We start from the raw sequence: 18,557 nt of genomic DNA, 5'->3' as shown, positions 1-18,557 counted from the left end.
AATAATAGTTATGATATCGACCAATATCAGAAAACTTTGTACTTATCTAAAAAACGAGATGAATAATCAACCTTTTATACAAGATGAATTCTTGATCACCAAAACAAAAGAAGGAAAATGTTTTAAGAACTTGTTCGTTTACTCTCAAACTTAAAAAAAAAAAAAAAGTTTAAATTGAAGTTATAACTTTATTTAAGTTCATATTCTTTTATAAAATTTTAGTTTGAACTTAAGTTTTAATTTGAATTTTAACTTGAGTTTGGGGTTAAAATCTGAGTTCAAGTTTCTGTTTTAACTCAAGTTCCTAAACTCAAATTTAAGTGAATGAACAGTATTTTTTTATTCTTAAAAACGCTATAACTTTTTCGTTTTCATTTCGATTGAGATTATTCTTTTTTTTATGCGTTCACAACGAAAAGATGAATAAAACCACATTCATATACCCTATTAAAATTTTCTATCATCATTAAGTTTTTATTAAAATATTATCTAAATACAAATTTAAGTTTTGACTCATCTAAACACAAACTTAAAAAGATTCTCATATCAAATCATAACTCAAATGTTCACGACTAAACACAAACTTAAGTTACAACTTCAACTCAAGTTATAACTCAAATTCAACTCAAGATCTATACTCAAATTATCGTAACTCAAAAACGCAACTGAACAAGCCCAAGAAAAAATTCCCGAGTAAGTTGTGAATTTAAGACTCTCCTCTATGACTAATAAAGTTTTTCGTATCCAAGAGTGCCATATGTTCATTAATCTAAATCTTGTACATGTTTGGAGAGAAAAGGTTTAGTGAGAGTGGATATGAGAGTTTAATAAGAGTTTGGATTTTGGGTTAGTGGCCTGACTTGTTGTCAGGCTACTGGTCTCTAAATTTTGACAAGAAAATTGTCGTGGCCACCAGAGACGGGTCTGTGTCGACAAAAGTGTGGGTATCTACTAGATCTTTGTTGTAAATCAACGATGCATTCACCGCTGAATCTTGTTGAAACATGGGAACTAGATCCTGGGAGAGAGTCGAATAAGGTGCTTCGGCGCGTATGTCCATCGCCACCAGCCGATGGGAGTGCATGTGCCCCACACACCGCCGAGTTTTAAGTGGTTCTGGTGTTGTTTTGAGAGGTGTTGAAGATTCAATCGCAAGTGCACGATAAACAAGTAATAAAAAGTGAGTTAAAGATGTTGTTCTCACGAGAATATCATATTTATTAAGTACTAAAAATGGATAATTTTAACTTTATTTGAGTAGCCGAAAAGATGAATTTTGATTAATTTTACAAAATAAAATTTAAATCAAAATCAAAATTTAAAACAATAGAGTAAAACAAAGATTATGGAAGTGTCGGGAATTATGATTTCACTAATATTAATCGGATTTAATCTATTTAAATATTATTATGATTTTGAGATCATACTATGTTGATGGTCGAATATCTAATGTTTTACATACTCTTTCTCAAGTTGTACATAAAATACACATTTTCATAAAAATATACTATATCTCTATGTGAATTAAAGTACAAAAATACTCATTGAGTTCAAAGGATTTAAAAATGACCACATAAAAACAGATAGTTATATCTCTATACTATCCCAGATTTACAGTTTTATTTCAGAGCTATGTCACAGAAATCTCCTCTCGGATTCATTTTTTATCCTCAATTCATTCAAAAAGTTGGCCAAAAATTTTAAATTTAAATAATGTAATAATTTGAATTTGAATTTGAATTTTAAAACACACGTGTGAAGGTGTTCACATAGCGTGAACACCCAGCGCAGTGTGAGTCCCTCTGGAATTCAGTTGCTTACTCCCAATATATCTATTTGACTTATTTGATAAGTTGTCCAATTTGAAATTCAAATTAATTTAAATTGGAACTTGAATTTGTGTCAAAATTGACATGTATCAGAGTGAGAGTTTTTCTTTTAAAATCAAATTTGAAGTTTGAGATAATTATTAAGCTTTATCTTGGAAATAAAGATTATAACTTTTTCTAAGAGTCTAACTACTTTATGAATAGGAGATTACAGAAAATTGGAGAACACAATTTTTATTTTCCCCAAGCTATAGTGACCGAATTTTATAGAATATGGAAAGGAAAATTTTATCTCAAATTCAACGTCATGCATGCGTTGATGTTCGCAGAAAACTTGAGTGTTTATTTACTAATCCCGTTTTATTTCAGGTGTGCCTATGCACACGTCTTTTTAGATTCAAGGAATTGACGAGGAAGATTTTAGTGTTCTAAACTAGCTTGGAGCTTAGAACGTTCGAGGTCAATGAATTTAAATTATCATCCTAATCGTCCATTAGGTAAATAAATTAATTTAATTAATTTATTCGTGCATAAATTAATTTAATCTATAAAATATCTTAAATTTTTATAAAAATTTTTATTATACACGATTCGCTATTTACACGCTTCCGTATCCGAAATCATTTCAGAAACCAACAGAATCCATGTGATTGGAAGAGGTTGAGGAGGTGAGCTCATGTGATCTTGGCTACACTAGATCAAAAGCTAATCAAAAAGTGAGGAACATGTGGGGCCCGTGATTATGTCACCGCTGACGTATTGTGTGCTCACTCTCCCTTTTCTGAGAGTGTAGTGTACTCTCCAATCTGGACCATCCATATCCCATAATCTGAAGGCTGAGATTTAATTTGAAATTAAAAATAAATTTATAATTATATATGTAAAGAAAACCGTTTTAATCAATTTTAAATTATGAAATGTGGTCCAAATATACCAGTTTTACTACTAAATCTCAAATATTACTTAGATAAAAATGAAAAATCAAAATCAAAAGCACTAAAACACAATAAATTAATTAAAATTCAAATAAAACTAAAACAAAACAAAATAAATTAAAACTAACGAAAACACACAAAAATAAATTAAAATCTCGAGAACTAAGTTAGTTTTCATACAAAATTAAAGGTAAAATAATTCTATTTTATAGAGTTATCAGGAGGTTTTTTCCAGCACTGTTTCAACCGTTCCTCCCAGATTTTCAGCATTAAATGACTCATTCTTGTTAATTTGATCTCTTCGGTTCTCTATAGTTTTTGTGTTTGTAATAAGAGCGGTGGTTTCCCACCCTCTTTTATTTTGTTGTTCGATGCTAGTTTTCGGTCATAGGCTTAAGCCCGTTTATATGTTTCCCAATTGTGTGGACTTCTTGGTCCGGTTAGAATTTTTTTTATGCCGTGTTGATGATATCCTCTTTTTATGGGGGTTAGCGATTCGTCCCTCCATAGCTCAAAAGTCTATTTCGATGGGAGGAGTTCCGTCAATTAGAGCCTTAAGTGTGCTCATTATTAGTGTGTTGAGATTTTCTCCCGTTTTCGGGCCTCACAACGTGTGTCTGTTTCTCTAATGGGTTATTAACAAAGGTTTATGTTTCTTAGTTTTTGTTTAAATGAAATTTCTCTTAAAAAAATAAATAAATCTCAAAACCAAATTAGACTAACGTAATATTAATGACAATAGTCGACTTTTTTATTTCCTTTTATTTATTTATCTATTTTTTGAGACAATGCAGTTAGTGATATTAGGCAGGCCACAGTAATGAAATTAATGCCCAATTTGTTGAAGAATCTGCACAAGTACGCGTACAAAAATAACATTATTAGGACTACCAATCCCAAAAGTGACAGTTAAATCCTAAAGTTAATTGATGATGAAGAGTTATATAATGATTACAATAACAACTATATTAAATATAATTATTTTAATATTAATAATAATTATAGCCACTTTTGTCAAAATAATAATAATAATAGCCACGTTATGACATTTTAGGAACATCTTTAGGGAATCCAAATTTACCTAACATCTAAAAATCCTTTGCTTGCTTGATTTCTAAAGTGATCTTTTTTTCTCCATCTAAAAATCTTTTGATTGCATGATTTGTAAAGTGATTTTTTTAAGAGAAGGAAATTTCTCTTGTATTCTTTTTTTTTTTTTTTGGAATATTGGTGTTCCTTACTTATTTACCGTACCAATTTGTATTACTTTTTCTTTTTGAGTTGACTTTTGACTAGATTTAGTACAGATTTGAAGACTGATAAGTAGAAAATATCGATGTACTAAAAAATGAGAAAACACTAGAGAAAGTCCCTTAAGAGAAAATTATTAAATTAACTCGTAAAGTGCATGGGTCTGAATTTCAACCCTTACAATTAATTATTACTTTTTTTTTAATAATAGATTAATACCTTTTAGACTAATATAGTTATTTAACTAAAAAAATATTAATCAAGAGTAAATGATAAAAATTTAAACTCATACACTGACGATTATTTGTCTCTTTTCCTTTTTTTGTTTTTTTTTTGTTCGACAAGCATAGGAAGCAATTCAATAAGGGCATGTTTAGTGCACCGCATTGTATGGTATTATATTATATCGTATAATATTTTATTACATTGTATAATTTTTATACAATACAGTGTTTAATTGGTAGTATTATTGAACATTACACTATTTTTACCAGTGTAATTGATTTATGTATTATTTTGTAATAAGATAAAATTTAGGCGTAATCATAACCTAATTCAACTCTGATCTCATCACGAACCCAACATTTAGAGGAAACAAGGGAGAAAGTAGAGTTGCTAAGTGGTCTTTTTACAAAAAATAAAAATAAAAATGGGGCCAACTTGTAATTTTTAAAAAATTAAGGGTAACATATAATTTTAAAAAAGTTAAAGGGGTCAAAATATAAATTTTAAAAAGTTAGAGGTTAAAATGTAATTTTTAAAAAATATAAATTCAACATCACACCAATCCCAAAACTCAACCCCAATCCCAAAACCCAACCTTAATATTTGTGAAATATTTTATATGTTTTTAATATAATATTTTAAGTTAAATTACATAATACGGTTTAGTACATAAGTTTTGTTCTATATTAAAAATCACACTTCGTATTTTATTAATTTCAAATCTCTTATTAAATTATAAATGTCACCAAACATTATAGTGTTATTAAACAATACAATACGAAGTGCTTATGCGTGTACCAAATATGCCCTAAGAATTTATATATATGTATAAATTCCATATCATATTTTGTAAAAGTAACATTGTAAAGTTCATAATCTTCATAAGAAATACATGTTCTAATTGAAGGTGAATATGGCGCTAAAGAATCCAATCTGCATTATTCTAAAATAACATTCTGTAATTGTATAGGCAAAATCCATCAATGGTAAAACTAGAAGAGTGGCAGCGATAAATGCTGCCCAGAAATAATGTTGCTCATATTACAAAAGTAAAAACTGAGAATCTACTCAACACATGAAAAATCAATGCAGAAGAAGTCCCTTTATCGCCGGCGACACTAAAACGAAATAAAGACAAAAAAAGAACACCATTTGGTCCTCCTCTTCCAATCTACTCCCCAACAGTCAATCCAAACCCAAACTTGTAGTCTTTCTTTTTGTGATCTAGCTGCAAGGCATAATAAATTTAAGAGAGCTTTTTGTTAATGGAATTATTAAGCGCCCGTTTAATTCGCTGATTCGAGTTGAGATGTGACTATGAGAGCTTTTTACTGTAGCAAAAAAGTTAGATGCGACTGTTTCTGAAAGCTTTTTACTGTAACAAAACTCAAATCGGTGAAATAAACGGAGCCTAAAGCACCACACTAATCTGCTCTCCCTATGTGTTCACAGTTGGTTGTGTGTGCAGTGGAGTGGAACATGGCAACTCAACCGGCTAGGATTCGAAAGTGGAAGGACCTTAAAAAATAAGGTTTGCTATTTTGCAGGTGTAAGGAAAATAAAATTATTGATTAAACTCACCTCTGCAGAAAGTATGAAATTAAGACCCATATTTAGTCGTTCTTCCAGAAAGGCAGCCACGACCCCGTTGGAATCTATCTTTCCTCTAAGACGGCACTGTCAGTGATAAGAAGAGTCAAGCAGAACACAGGCAAGTCAAGCAGCTATTTTTAAGTGGAAAACAACCCGCATCCAAGCACAAATCCAGCCCAAAATCAATTGCATAAATCTCTAAGAAATTACAATTAGTACTACGATTTTGTTAAAAAGGCACTCTGATTCCATAGTACTATCAACAAGAAGCAATATCAATTAAACCCTCCAAGGCAAAATATAGCAGCTTTGAAATACAACAAAGACAAAATGAAATAATCGAGACTGTAGATCCTGCATTTCTTATCAAGAAAGAAAAGAGGAGTTATCCCAAGAACTCAAATCATCAGCAGCTAGACTATATCACAAGAAACCAGTTCCCACCCAATTGAAGACACAAATACTTTTAGGCTTTCAGTACAAATTAATTTGAGTTAGCTAATAAACGGGCAATGCCAAAGAACTCCTTATGTTAAGATTTTTAACATAAATAACAAGTATTACATAAATAATGAGAGTTGTTTGAATAATTTAGTAAAGAATTACTCTGTTTGCTCCTCCTCATGTAGTCACATGAAAGTGCAATTACACAGCTGGAGTTATCCTTTTTTTTTGTTTTTTACCATACCTAACTTTCTACTTAATTTCATTGACCTAGTGACCTTTGGAGATTCATAAATGGCGGCCAACAGCAATAATGGAAGTAAAAAATTTAATCAAGGGGCAAATTTTGCAAGAGTAACTAAAGTTCAGGGGAAAAAAAAGCTAAAATTAAACTTAGGACCAAGTTTTGGACATGCATCGTCCCCATAACATAAACATACAATAAAAGGCAAAACAGCTAAAAGCATGAATGTTAGCAATATATGATTAGAAAAAAAGCACCTGTCTAAGGATATAATCGTAACCAAAACTAGCTGTGACTTCCCTTGACATGTAGTTGTACATGAAGTCTGATGCTAGAGAAACCTATGCAGGGGAGAAAAACAAAGTATGAGACAAAGCTTGATAACAAATCGTCACATTTTCATCTGCAAATAGATTTACTCACCTTCTCGGATACTTTTTGAACATAGCCAAGAGCAACCATTCCTGTGCTAGCAACTTGCCCCGTGGCAACCTGCAAAACAGAAAGCAAAAACCAAATTTTGTCATGACTCGATACTCAAGCAATAATGAATGATCAAATGCATTTGAAAACAGACTAAAAAATAATATATCTTCAGGAAAACTCAAGTATGAAGTATGAAGTATGAAGCACCAGATGCCTAGTGTACGGTTAAGAAAAAATATCAACAACATATAAAAAATGACACGGCAGAATCACTTCATTACTACCGAGCAAATTTTTCTTCAGTGGAGAAATGAATACTAAAATAACAAATATCACTGAGATAACCAGGACAACCATATAAAGCTTCAAGAGATATACCATCTTGTCGGTGTTGTATCTAGCAGCATACCCAATACCAGACTTCCTGTGCTGACCAGCCCAAAATACTTCACCACCCAAAGAAAGATGAGGAGTCACACTCTGAAAAACAATACATATTCTTTTGTTTAGGAAAGAAAAAGAGGAAAAGAGAGACGAGAAGGGCCACTAATTCATGGTCATCAAGAAACCTACAAAATCACGCTTATCAGCAAAACACAAACGAAGCAGCCCAAAACAAATACACTCAACAGTTACAACCCCAACTCCACACTCCCCAAAAAAGAAGAGAAGAAAAGGAAAAGTGCATTACCAAAGGAATTGAACAAAATCATAATTGTAGAAACAATAAGACGCAAAAAAATTAATGGATCATATCAATTATCAAGACCTGCATCTGTCACAATTTACGTTGACACTTGGAATAAATTACCATTATTCATTCTCTCTATTATTCTATAGGTAATTCATTCACAACAATTTCTGTCAAGTTAGGAAGCATCCCCTGTATTCTTCCGTCATCTACGATAGGCACTAAGATTATAAACTTGTGATCAAACGGCCCGAACTTGCAGGGTTGTTGATTACAAATATATAATCTGAAATGATAGGTTAGAAGAAGAAACTAAAAAGAAAAAAAAAGTGTTGCAAGAATTTTTAGGTAGCAGCTGATTTCAAGGACTCTGAAGTCGTCAATCAGATCTGATGGTTGTCAAAAAAATTGGGACCTGGAGTTTAATTGCCTATCAAAGGTGTAAAGAACCTAATCCGCAAGAAGTTTAACTTGGAAGAGGCAATGTATAAAGATTAAAAAGAGAGAGATTCTGCCCTTGCCTCCAAACTCAACAGCCTATTAAATTTGAGTGCAAATACTTTAAACAAAAAACTACCAAGTTAAAATTGAATGCTTGAGCATCCTCCTTCATTTTCCCTTTTTCTTGTTATTTTTATTCATTAAAGAAATTTCCCTTATAAAAAAGAAAATTGTTAGACTTGGCACTCATGCAAGGTGATGTCAGTCAAAAATTTCTTTGCAAAAGGGAAAAAGAAAAAAAAGAATAAATTGTGCAACAGCATGACGAACCCGTAAGTACCAAAATTCTTTGCATTAACAGAATTTAGACACACGCAATTATGGCCAGTTTCATCAAACCTCACAAGAGAGTTGGTGAAAATATTGTTTAGACCATCCACGTTATCAATATATCATAAGTTAAGCAGAGCGCTAACCTGAATGTAGCTAGCCCCAAATAATGCACCATTCCCCAATTGAAACTGTGTCCTGTAGTCTCTACCCTGTACAAAAAAATTAGAAATAGAATTAGGAACAGTACCAGAACTAAGTAAACAATAGCAAACAAAAGATCTTAAAGAAAAATAATTTTGGGACGAGGAAAAATCCCACTGAAAATGGATTGAAATAGAAATCATCACCATTAACATGACATTAAAGGAACCCAAATATTACAGAGAAAGCTAGATTCCGATAGTTCTCTTAATCAAATGCCAGTCACATTCACGCTTGAGGAATGCGAAGAATCAAGGGTAATTTGTTTGTGAGAAAAAAAAATGATACCCACAAAAACCTAATAGTTGAGCTCAATTTTATTGTTTAGTTTCATAATTCAGCTTATAAATTAAGCTCACTCATTTTAGAAGGTTGTAGTGTTAAATACAACCTTGGACATCCAACTGCAGCAAACATCCTCATGAACTGTTTAATTGTTTCAATCAACCCATTCTCTTTGTAAAAACATTTTTTTCATATAAATGATTCTGAGTTCACGGCCCTAATTTTTTTTGAAAAGATTCAATTGCGACCAACTACAATTGCTTATTTGATGCTATGTGTATTATAAGCAATAAGATCCTACTTGAGATTAATTAAAAGGGAACAGCTAGAGGAGAAAATTGAGATATGATACTGAGAAGAATGTTGCTTAGCTTTTTTACTCAACTCTTAAGGTGGGGAAAAAGTTAATTTAGGAATGGGAAATACCATTCATGTCATACAATGGTTTGTGTAAAAATCTATCAAAAGTAACTGATTCTAACATAATAGAAGGGCTAGTTGAAAATAAATAAATAAATAAAATTAACTAAAATCTCATGAGTTCCTGACTGCATATTTCTTAGAGAACTGAAACACAACCTTACAGACCATTTGAAATAGTTCAACCCTCTGGCTTCATCTTTCATAAAATAAGAATGCGAAATACAAATATGCTTTTAAAGTAACATCTCTGACCTTGTAATCAAAGTTGACCATGCCATGCGACATATGAGGCTCATTTGTGAGCTGGAAAAGCATACAAGAAAAGTTAATCAACTAGCTTATACGCGACAAACTTCCACCATCAGAAATTCATTAAAATCTAGTACCTGTGCATTGGCCTTCATAATAAGATTTTCAGTCAAATCGCACTTCACTCTTGCATTTAACCTCCCATCGGTTAATACTCTTCCAAAAAGCATCAACTGCATGATAAGTGAAAACCATTCTCACCAGGAAATTCAAATAAATTCTTTTTCGAAAACAAGAAGGCCCAAAAAGAGAGAATTAAATATGAGAGACAGTTACCTTTGGGTCTATATAATTAGCCCCAAACTCATAGTGAGCAGTTGGGATTTTGATAGTTTCAGAAGACTGGGAAGGAACCTCTGTTGGCCCCATGAACACACTAATTTCGGGTTTCACAGAATATAACCATCATCAGTATTGGTGCTTCAAATTTCAGAATTAAACCAAATCCAACAAAATTCGCGCGGAGAAAATACGAAATGATGACCTGTGACTGAGTGAGAATTTCTGATTCAATCCTTTGGTAAAATCAAAGCGCATCCCCTCGAAAAGTTCTGGCTTTAAGGACACTGTTCAATTCCACACACAGACACAATTAATTTCACAGACTCACCATGCTCTTCGGTCTTCACTACCAACAAAAAAACTAAACTAAACTAAAAAAACAAAACGAAACAAGTACAATTTACATCGTTAGCAATTCTACTCCTTTTGATTCTAAGAGCTTGTTCTGTAGGAGGGAAAATTGGAAGGACGGATAGGAGTGACAGGATTAGTGGAATGATTTGGGGACTATGTTCGTTTCAGAAAAAAGAGGAGGGAAATGATTGGTTGAATGATTTTGAATTCTTCAAAAGAACCCCAATCTTGATCTCTTTCAATATAGAGCGATCAGAAGAAGGAATCCCTTCCTCGCCATTTTCCTCATTTCTTTCCTTCGTTTTTTCATTCCTCCTTCCCAAACACAGCCTAAATTAACCATCCCTGTGACACTCTTCATATCCACGCAAACACAGAATTAGGGCAACAAACTGATCATCCTCTTTCCATTTTGCTACTACCAGAGAAGAAAAGTCCTACTTTTCCTTATTGAAATTACCCCCAATGAAAACAAAATCTTTCAATCTACGAAAAATGCGTCTATTCAACACACACACACACACATATACAGATTTCATAATAACGAGAGCTAAAAATCACCATTTCTTCGCCAAAAAAAAAAAAAAAGATACAAATGTAAATATGAAAATAACGAGAACTAACTGAGAGCTTCGCGATGGATCTCTTCGTAGGGAATGGGGCAAGGAAGATTGAAGTAATCAACTTTCTCATCCTCTTTGCTCTTCTGCTCGGGGGCTGGAGGAACAAGGGTCGCCATTTTTGCTGCTCTTTCGTCTCCTCTTGGCTTCTGCTGAGAACAGAAGAAAGAAGCGGAGGATGGGAAACAACGACAAAGAGCTCTGTGATTTAGCTAGAGAGAGAAAGAAGAGAGAGAGGGAGAGAGAGAGAGAGAGAATATCAGAATAATCTCTCTCTAAACCCCAAAACGATCAGAACGAGAGAGTTAAAACGTCTAAAACCCTAGAAGCCGTTTTGGGAAGGTGGTAGGGGTCAGTCAAGTTGGGTCAGATCTTCCATAACCCGGTCAAGGCCCAGGCCCAGACCATATGAAGTGCCTATGAAATGCTTATAATGTTTACGGTTTTATATCTTGTATTTTAAGTTTATTAAATGAATTTTTGTGATTGAAAAGTGCCTATGAAATGCTTATATTATTCTAGTACTTTTAGTTTCATTTAATATTATCACTTGTTCACCTTTTAGTTTCAATTTGTTTTCTTTACTCTTTACTATTCAACTCAATTTTATTTTGATTGATTAAAATAATTCTAGGATTAGTTAATTTTGCTAATTAATAAGTTAAACAATCTTCATGGGAATGATGCTTTTTTTGTCAATTTGTTCGATTCGTGCATTTGCAAAATTACATAAACTTTTATAGCGTCCAGGGAAAAAATCGTGACCCCATGCCAGAAATATGATAACGTGCGAATTTTACATTTCAATTTGCAAATTTTAAATATTGGAGTTACATAAATTACGTCGACTTATGAATTTTTTTTTTTTTTAAAAAATGATAACTAGTGAATTTTATACATTAAAACTTACAAAGTTCAAATGTTGAAGTTATAAAAGTTATAATAAACTTTTGAAATATTGACTGGTTGGAGCTGGTGATGCATGTTGGAGGAGTAATCGGCCTTGAAGGACGTGCTAAGCATACCATAATACTTAGGGTCAGTAATATAGGTCACGACACGACAACACGACTCGAAAATGACACAAATTTCGCGGATTAGGGTTGAGAAAAAGAGGTTCGGGTCAGAATTAGATCGACCTGAAATTGACACGAAAAACACGGGTCAATTCGGGTTGGACCCGCCTAACCCGAACACGACACGAAACTCGTAAAAAACTAAAAAATACATATATTTTTCATTACATATTTTGATTTTATTGTGAACTTATGATATCATGATAATTATACTCAAAATCTTATAGTATTATTTACTTAATTTCGATGGATGTTATTGTATTTTAGTGTGTTATGAATTTTAAGTTATTTTTAATATGTAAAAAACTATATAAAAGTATACAATTTTTGTGTCAATTTAGGGTTCATGGGTCAATTTCGTGTCACGGGTCATTTTCGTGTCGTGTCGTGTCAACCCGTAAAGTGGTCGTGTCGTGTTCGTGTTGCGGTTTTTAAAAAATTTCGTGTCACGGGTTGATTATAAATTTAGAAAGAAACGATCAAAACACAACACGTGACACGAATGATCAGGTACACAAAAAGCTAAATAAGTTGGCAACACTGCCTAATAAATCCATCTTACAGTTTTGAATCTCACATGGCTTAGGTTATTTTTACTTTTCACGGTTTATGTTTGCCCTTGAATGGTCATACTTATTTGTGCTTTTAGTTGCTCTGGGATTCAGATAAATTATACTTGCATTTCTATCCATACATGTGCCCGCGTATTTTCAAGTTCTTCTAGTTTGTTTCTCTTATCAAGATCTCATTTATTTCATTGATTCGAGTTTTCAATTTTATGTTTCTACAGTTAAAAGTTCTTAGAAAACGTCATATCTATTTTTTATTTTTTATTTTTTATTTTTGTTATAGTGAAAAATTTTAAAAAAATGTTACATCCTAACTCAAATTCGCAAAGCGAAGGAGGCCAAGCCTATTTGTTGGGTCATTCTGTTAGTTGAACTTCTAGAACTTGAAGAACTTTGCTCAATGAAATTGTGCTTCCTACAAATAAGGTTTGTTCAAGATCTGCTGTCTTTGCTTCATACCGTACAATATTTATTATGCAACATATGTTGCAAAACACATGGCCAAAAGTTTGCTGGAAATTTTTTTAAAGAAGCAGAGGAAACGTATTGCCAAAGTAAGTGCGGCACCAACCAAGTATAAGAACCAAAAAAAAAAAAGCATATTCGGATTAATAAAAAAGAGATCGAAGAACTAGTTAACCAAGCATCAAGTAACAATTTTAAAAATATGAAATTGAAATAAAACGTGTTAAGGCCAAGAAACAATTGAAAATTTTCGGAATTGCCAAATAGAGATTATAGTACTAAGCAACAACAAAGTGAGAACTCTAGGACAAAACATGGACTCAACAAAAAGAAAATCTGAAATCTCAATTTATTAAGCAAATCTAAAATTGTCACTAAATTAGAAAAAAAAAAAAAAAAAAAAGAAGAAGAAAAAAAGCTAGTCATTAACAAATAAAAAGTAATAACAGTTTGAACTTAACTAAATCATAATTAATCCTTAGCAGAATAAACATAAAATTTTGAAATTCAAAGATAATTCTTTTTAGTTTTGTTTTTAAAGAGTTTAACATGCCAAAATAATTTTAAATTTTTTTAATCAGTAAAAAAAAAATTATAATTAAGTATTGTTGGATTCAAATTTTGTCTTAACCCCAAAACTCTCTTGATTCTTAAGAATTATTCTCTCTAAATTCTTAAGAATTGATCTTTTTCTCTCACTAGAACCTTTTCTCTCTAAATTCTAGTAAAATTACAGAAATGTGAAAAAAGCCCTCCTCTATTGGGGTACTGGTATTTATATAGACTTCTATTTCTCTGATTTAAGGTTATGTTTACCTACACGTAATCGGAATGAGCATGAATCGGAGTGGGCATGATTCGGAGTGGGTAAGATTCGGAGTGGGGAATCGGAGTCAGAATAAGCTGTTTACTTAGTGATAGATTCGGAATCAGAGTTATTCCAAATCTCATTTATACGTTTACTTACATCCAGAATCGGAATAAAAAAGTGTAAAAGTACTAATATACCCTTTAAATCAATTTGATATTTTCAATTTAAAAAATATAGTGTACTTATTATATTAAAATTAATCATAATTAAAATATTTTGTGTAATAATTGGGTACTAAAATAATAAATATAAATTGTACAACTATTTAAAATATAAAAATAAATTTTTAATAAAATAAATAAAAATAAAAAATAGTGTTAAAAAATAAAAATATATTATTAATTTATTAAAAATAAAGTACATATTTATTATATTAAAGTTAACAATAATTATGCTAATATTATAATATTAGGCAAATAAAATAATAAATATATGTTGCATTTATTATTTTTTGAATTTTATTTTTAATTGTGTATTTATAAGTAAAATAAGGGTATAATAGTAAATTAATATTAATATTAAGAATGTGAGTCTCAATCCCAAGGGGGGCATGGGAGTGCCAATTCCATTCCTCAATCCCAAATTTGAGTGGGGCCCACCAATCTCACTCCCATTCCGGATAAAAAAGAGTAAGGCCCCGTTCATTTCGCTGATTCGATTTAGAATTCGAGTTTTGCTACAGTAAAAAGCTCTCACAAACAATCACATCTAACTTTTTTGCTACAGTAAAAAGCTCTCACATAAAATCACATCTCAATTCGAATTAAAAACTCGAATCAGCGAACTAAACGGGTAGTAAACATGGGATTGACTCTCATTCCCCACTCCCATTCTTCAATCCTAGTAAGTAAACATGCAAGCTTCTGTTCTAAAATTCATTTCCATGTCAGCTTAATCTTCCACATGGCTTCAGAGTTCTTTCTTCTTTTAGTTGGAACATCGTCATTTGTTCTTTACTTATGCAACGTCATTTTGAATTGGTTCAATTCTTATCCCCACATTAGCCCTATTTTTTCTTATAAATTTGGAATTTTTCTAAATTTAAAAGGAAAACAACAAATTTCTCTTCCGATTCTCTATTTTCTTCAATACTTTCAGCTTCAATTTTTTTAATTGCATCATGTCTAGGTCTGATTCTTCTTTTGAAAGTCTCCGTCTCGAGTGTCAGATTCCTGTGAATGTCGCCCTTTCGACTTTTCCTGATTCTGTCAACTTAATTACTGGTGAATCCATTGATCCCGAAGACGGTATTTTCTCTATTGAGCACCTTCGAGTTCTCAGATTCCCTCTTCCATCTTTGATTCTTGATTTCTTTCCAACTCTTCAAATTTGCCCTTTTCAACTTTCGTCTATTAGTTTTCGTATTCTTTCTTACGCCTATTGGCGAATTCCATTGAAGGTTTTGATTTCTCCCTGGATGATATTTTCGCGGTTTATGACTTAGTTGATGGTCAATCCATCTATTACTACTTTCGTCCGCATAGCGATTGGCATTTCTTTTCTTACTTTGATTTTTTTGAACCTTCTAGTTGGGATAAATATGTTATTTGTGTTCAAGGCTTTTGGTGTTCCGATTCATCGATTATTCTTCCGAATCGTTTTGGCCGTGTTGATGCTAAAATCCCCAACCAACTCAAAATAGATGTTCATACTGACCGTTATCATTATCTTTCCAAGAATGCACGTAAAAAAAAACTCCTTGATACTTAGAAGTTGCTTTCTTTAGATGTTCTCCCCAGAATGACTGATGAACATTTTCGCGCTCTCTTTCTTTCCAAGAATGCACAAGCCCGTTCGGTTCGTTAATTCGAGTTGAGATGTGATGTTGTGTGAGAGCTTTTTACTGTAGCAAAAAAGTTAGATGTGACTGTTTCTGATAGCTTTTTACTGTAGCAAAACTCGAATCAGCGAAATGAACGGGGCCTTAGTTCTCCAAATCTTCTTGCTGACTATGAATGCTCCAAAGTTCTCAAAACCTCTGTGCCCATCCATGGAATCCCATTTTCTAGCAAACCTCCTAGTGATGCTAACGTGTCCTCCGACCATTTGAATACTTCACAGCCCTCTAATTCCAACACTTCCAATCCAATACGAGCATGAGAAATCATCCACAACATTCCCCTTCTCGCCATCATCCTTATTCTCGACCTTCTAGGTCCCATAAGTCTCGTCATTTTATGGATCATATGTTGAGAAATGTGTCTTTAAAGTATGAGATGCAATAAGAATATTTTATTATTTAATTAATAAAATATATTCATTATTTATGTGCATGTATTATTGGATATTTTATGAATATTATTAAAAATTTCGTGATTATTTATATAACCTTAAATATTGTATATAAATGTTATATACAAGAGGATAATATTTAAGGATAATAATCGAAACGATGTTCGTAATGAATTTAATTAAAGTTTCAGAATATTTAATTAAAACATTACTAATACATGTCATTCCCATTAATAATGGAATGGTGTTATCCACATTATTAATATAGAGGGATATTGAATTAGTGTATTATGCATAATTATGTAGTGGGTCATAAATACAATTTGATTTTCTAATAATTTTTGTTAAGCATAGAAAATCAAATTTGAATCTACCGATAGTCATATATAAAATGATCTTAATCCTGAGTTATTAGTAGACTTCTATTTGTGGATTCTTGTTCTTTGAGTTACTCAGTACGGATTTCGAGATCCTAAATGCTATTTCTTGTATCTTGGGTACATGATGAAATGAGTAACCGAGAATGCTAATATACAAGATGGAATCCATTCATTCTTCTTTGAAAAAGTCAATAAATAATTTCCTTAAGGGTTGATTCGGCACTTGAATGAGTAACGAGCTCGTATTCATGAATGTGTTTTATAAATATACAATTCATTAGAGAATCAATGATACTAAAGGATAAAGATGTAATTAGAGAGGTTAGGGGATTTTACCTAGCTATAATTATGAATTATTTATGAATGATCGATCTATATGTAGTGACTATATCAAATTGACACTTTAAGTTCTTAGAAGTAAATTATGTCTATAATTTCGAGTGTGCAATTTTAAGTTTTTAGTGGAGTAATTTTTAAAATTAATAAATTAATTGAAGAGTTTAATTAATTATTAATTTTATTAGAGCTTGAAATTATAGGTCCATAAGTCCTCCATCATCCTTGTATTACTTGTAAGATAAGATAAATTATTGAGATTTTATTTCACTCGCGAAGGTATTATTCACCTTGCATAACCTAAAGAAACATGAGCTAAGATCTGCATTCTGAGAACTAGAATCACATAAGAATATGCTTGAAATGGTTTGAAGAATTTAAATCATAATTAATTCAAAAGAATTTTATATAAGACAGAAAAGTTTCTATTAATAGGGGAGAGTTTGACAATGCAAAGCTGACGTTGCAACAATCAACTTTCAATTTCAATTATGCTACAGCAACGCTATAGCATTAGTGCGATGCCACAACAAAATGAAATGAAAAAAAAATAAAATAATAAGAGAGAAGCCAAGTGGCCGCACGCCCATATTCCCCACAAACCCTAACTTTTTGGCCCACTACCTCTTTGGTCCCATGGAGGAAGAGGATAAGCACTCGGAGTTCGCTACAAATATCACAAAGAGGCAGTTACAGGAGGTGTTGCGCACACTTTGTGTAGCAGGGACAAAATGGAGCATTTCACCTAGAGGTGCCTACACTCTCCCGAGCCACAAGTTGAAGCCTTGAGCAAAGATTTGGTACCACTTCATCAAGTTTAGGCTAATGCCCACCACTCATGTGGAGATTGCCTCAAAGGATAGAGCAATCTTACTCTATTGTATTCTTCGAGACAAGAAAATCAATGTAGGCAAGGTGATTTATGAAGAAATGTGCAGCTGTGCACACAAGCCTCAAGGCAACATTTGGTTCCCATCTATGATTTCAGGGCTATGCGAAATGCACAGAGTGGTATTTGAGGGTGGCGAGAAAAGGCTGAAGATAACTGGAAAGATTACTTCAGCTACAGTGGCTAAGATTTCACAAGAAAACAATATTAAGAGAGTCAGGTCTGTCTCCAGAGACACTAACTCAACCTCCCTTGAGCAGTCCTGCACCTCCCCCGAGCTCCAAGGACTTCGTGTCCAGTCGCCTTAGAGAACATGATTTCGCTTGTAGAGACCACACAATACAAGTTTTAATTGGAACGTTTATAAATCTTTAACATAATCGAAACTTTATAAATCTTTAACATCTAAAGAGTGACAATGAAACCTTATCTTTGTCTTTCACGTTGCCAGACGTTTCCTTCTTCATCTTCTTGTTGTTGTTCTTTTTCCTTTTGGTTTCTATTAATTTTTCTTTATTTTCTTATGCCATGTTTTCCTCAATAATTTCTCTTCGGATTATATTTTAAAATGTATTCAATTAAAATATTTTTTCTTGAAAATATTTTGTTTTTGAATATACGCGTTAATATATGATATGATTTTTAAAAAATTTATATTATCAAGTTTAATTGTATATAAGAATCATTCATAAATACTCAAGAATAATATATTACTCGATACAAAATACCTTTTTAAAATACATTCTCAATTCCAACGCTGATTTTTATGGAATTTGTGGGTTTGGGAAGCAATATTATTAACGTCGATGAGAAAGATGAAAATTCAACAAGTAAAAGTGGAACTACTAAAAAA

General features: G+C 32.2%; 1 protein-coding gene across 1 annotated transcript; it reads right to left on the bottom strand.

The window, feature by feature from the left end:
- Positions 1-5,154: 5,154 nt before the first annotated feature.
- Positions 5,155-11,208, bottom strand: LOC21404578 (mitochondrial import receptor subunit TOM40-1). Its single transcript, XM_010108911.2, has 11 exons — positions 10,891-11,208; positions 10,115-10,196; positions 9,907-10,006; positions 9,708-9,803; positions 9,574-9,624; positions 8,556-8,621; positions 7,326-7,427; positions 6,945-7,013; positions 6,779-6,862; positions 5,822-5,917; positions 5,155-5,468 (listed from the first exon to the last, which is right to left on the bottom strand). Exons 1-11 carry the CDS (start codon positions 11,003-11,005, stop codon positions 5,412-5,414), a joined length of 918 nt encoding a protein of 305 aa, XP_010107213.1. The 5' UTR covers positions 11,006-11,208; the 3' UTR covers positions 5,155-5,411.
- Between the last annotated feature and the right edge of the window lie 7,349 nt (positions 11,209-18,557).

This window comes from Morus notabilis, unplaced genomic scaffold (assembly GCF_000414095.1).
Source record: "Morus notabilis unplaced genomic scaffold, ASM41409v2 Scaffold63, whole genome shotgun sequence".
Lineage (NCBI taxonomy): Eukaryota > Viridiplantae > Streptophyta > Magnoliopsida > Rosales > Moraceae > Morus > Morus notabilis.
This window is presented reverse-complemented; position numbering and strand designations above follow the sequence as displayed.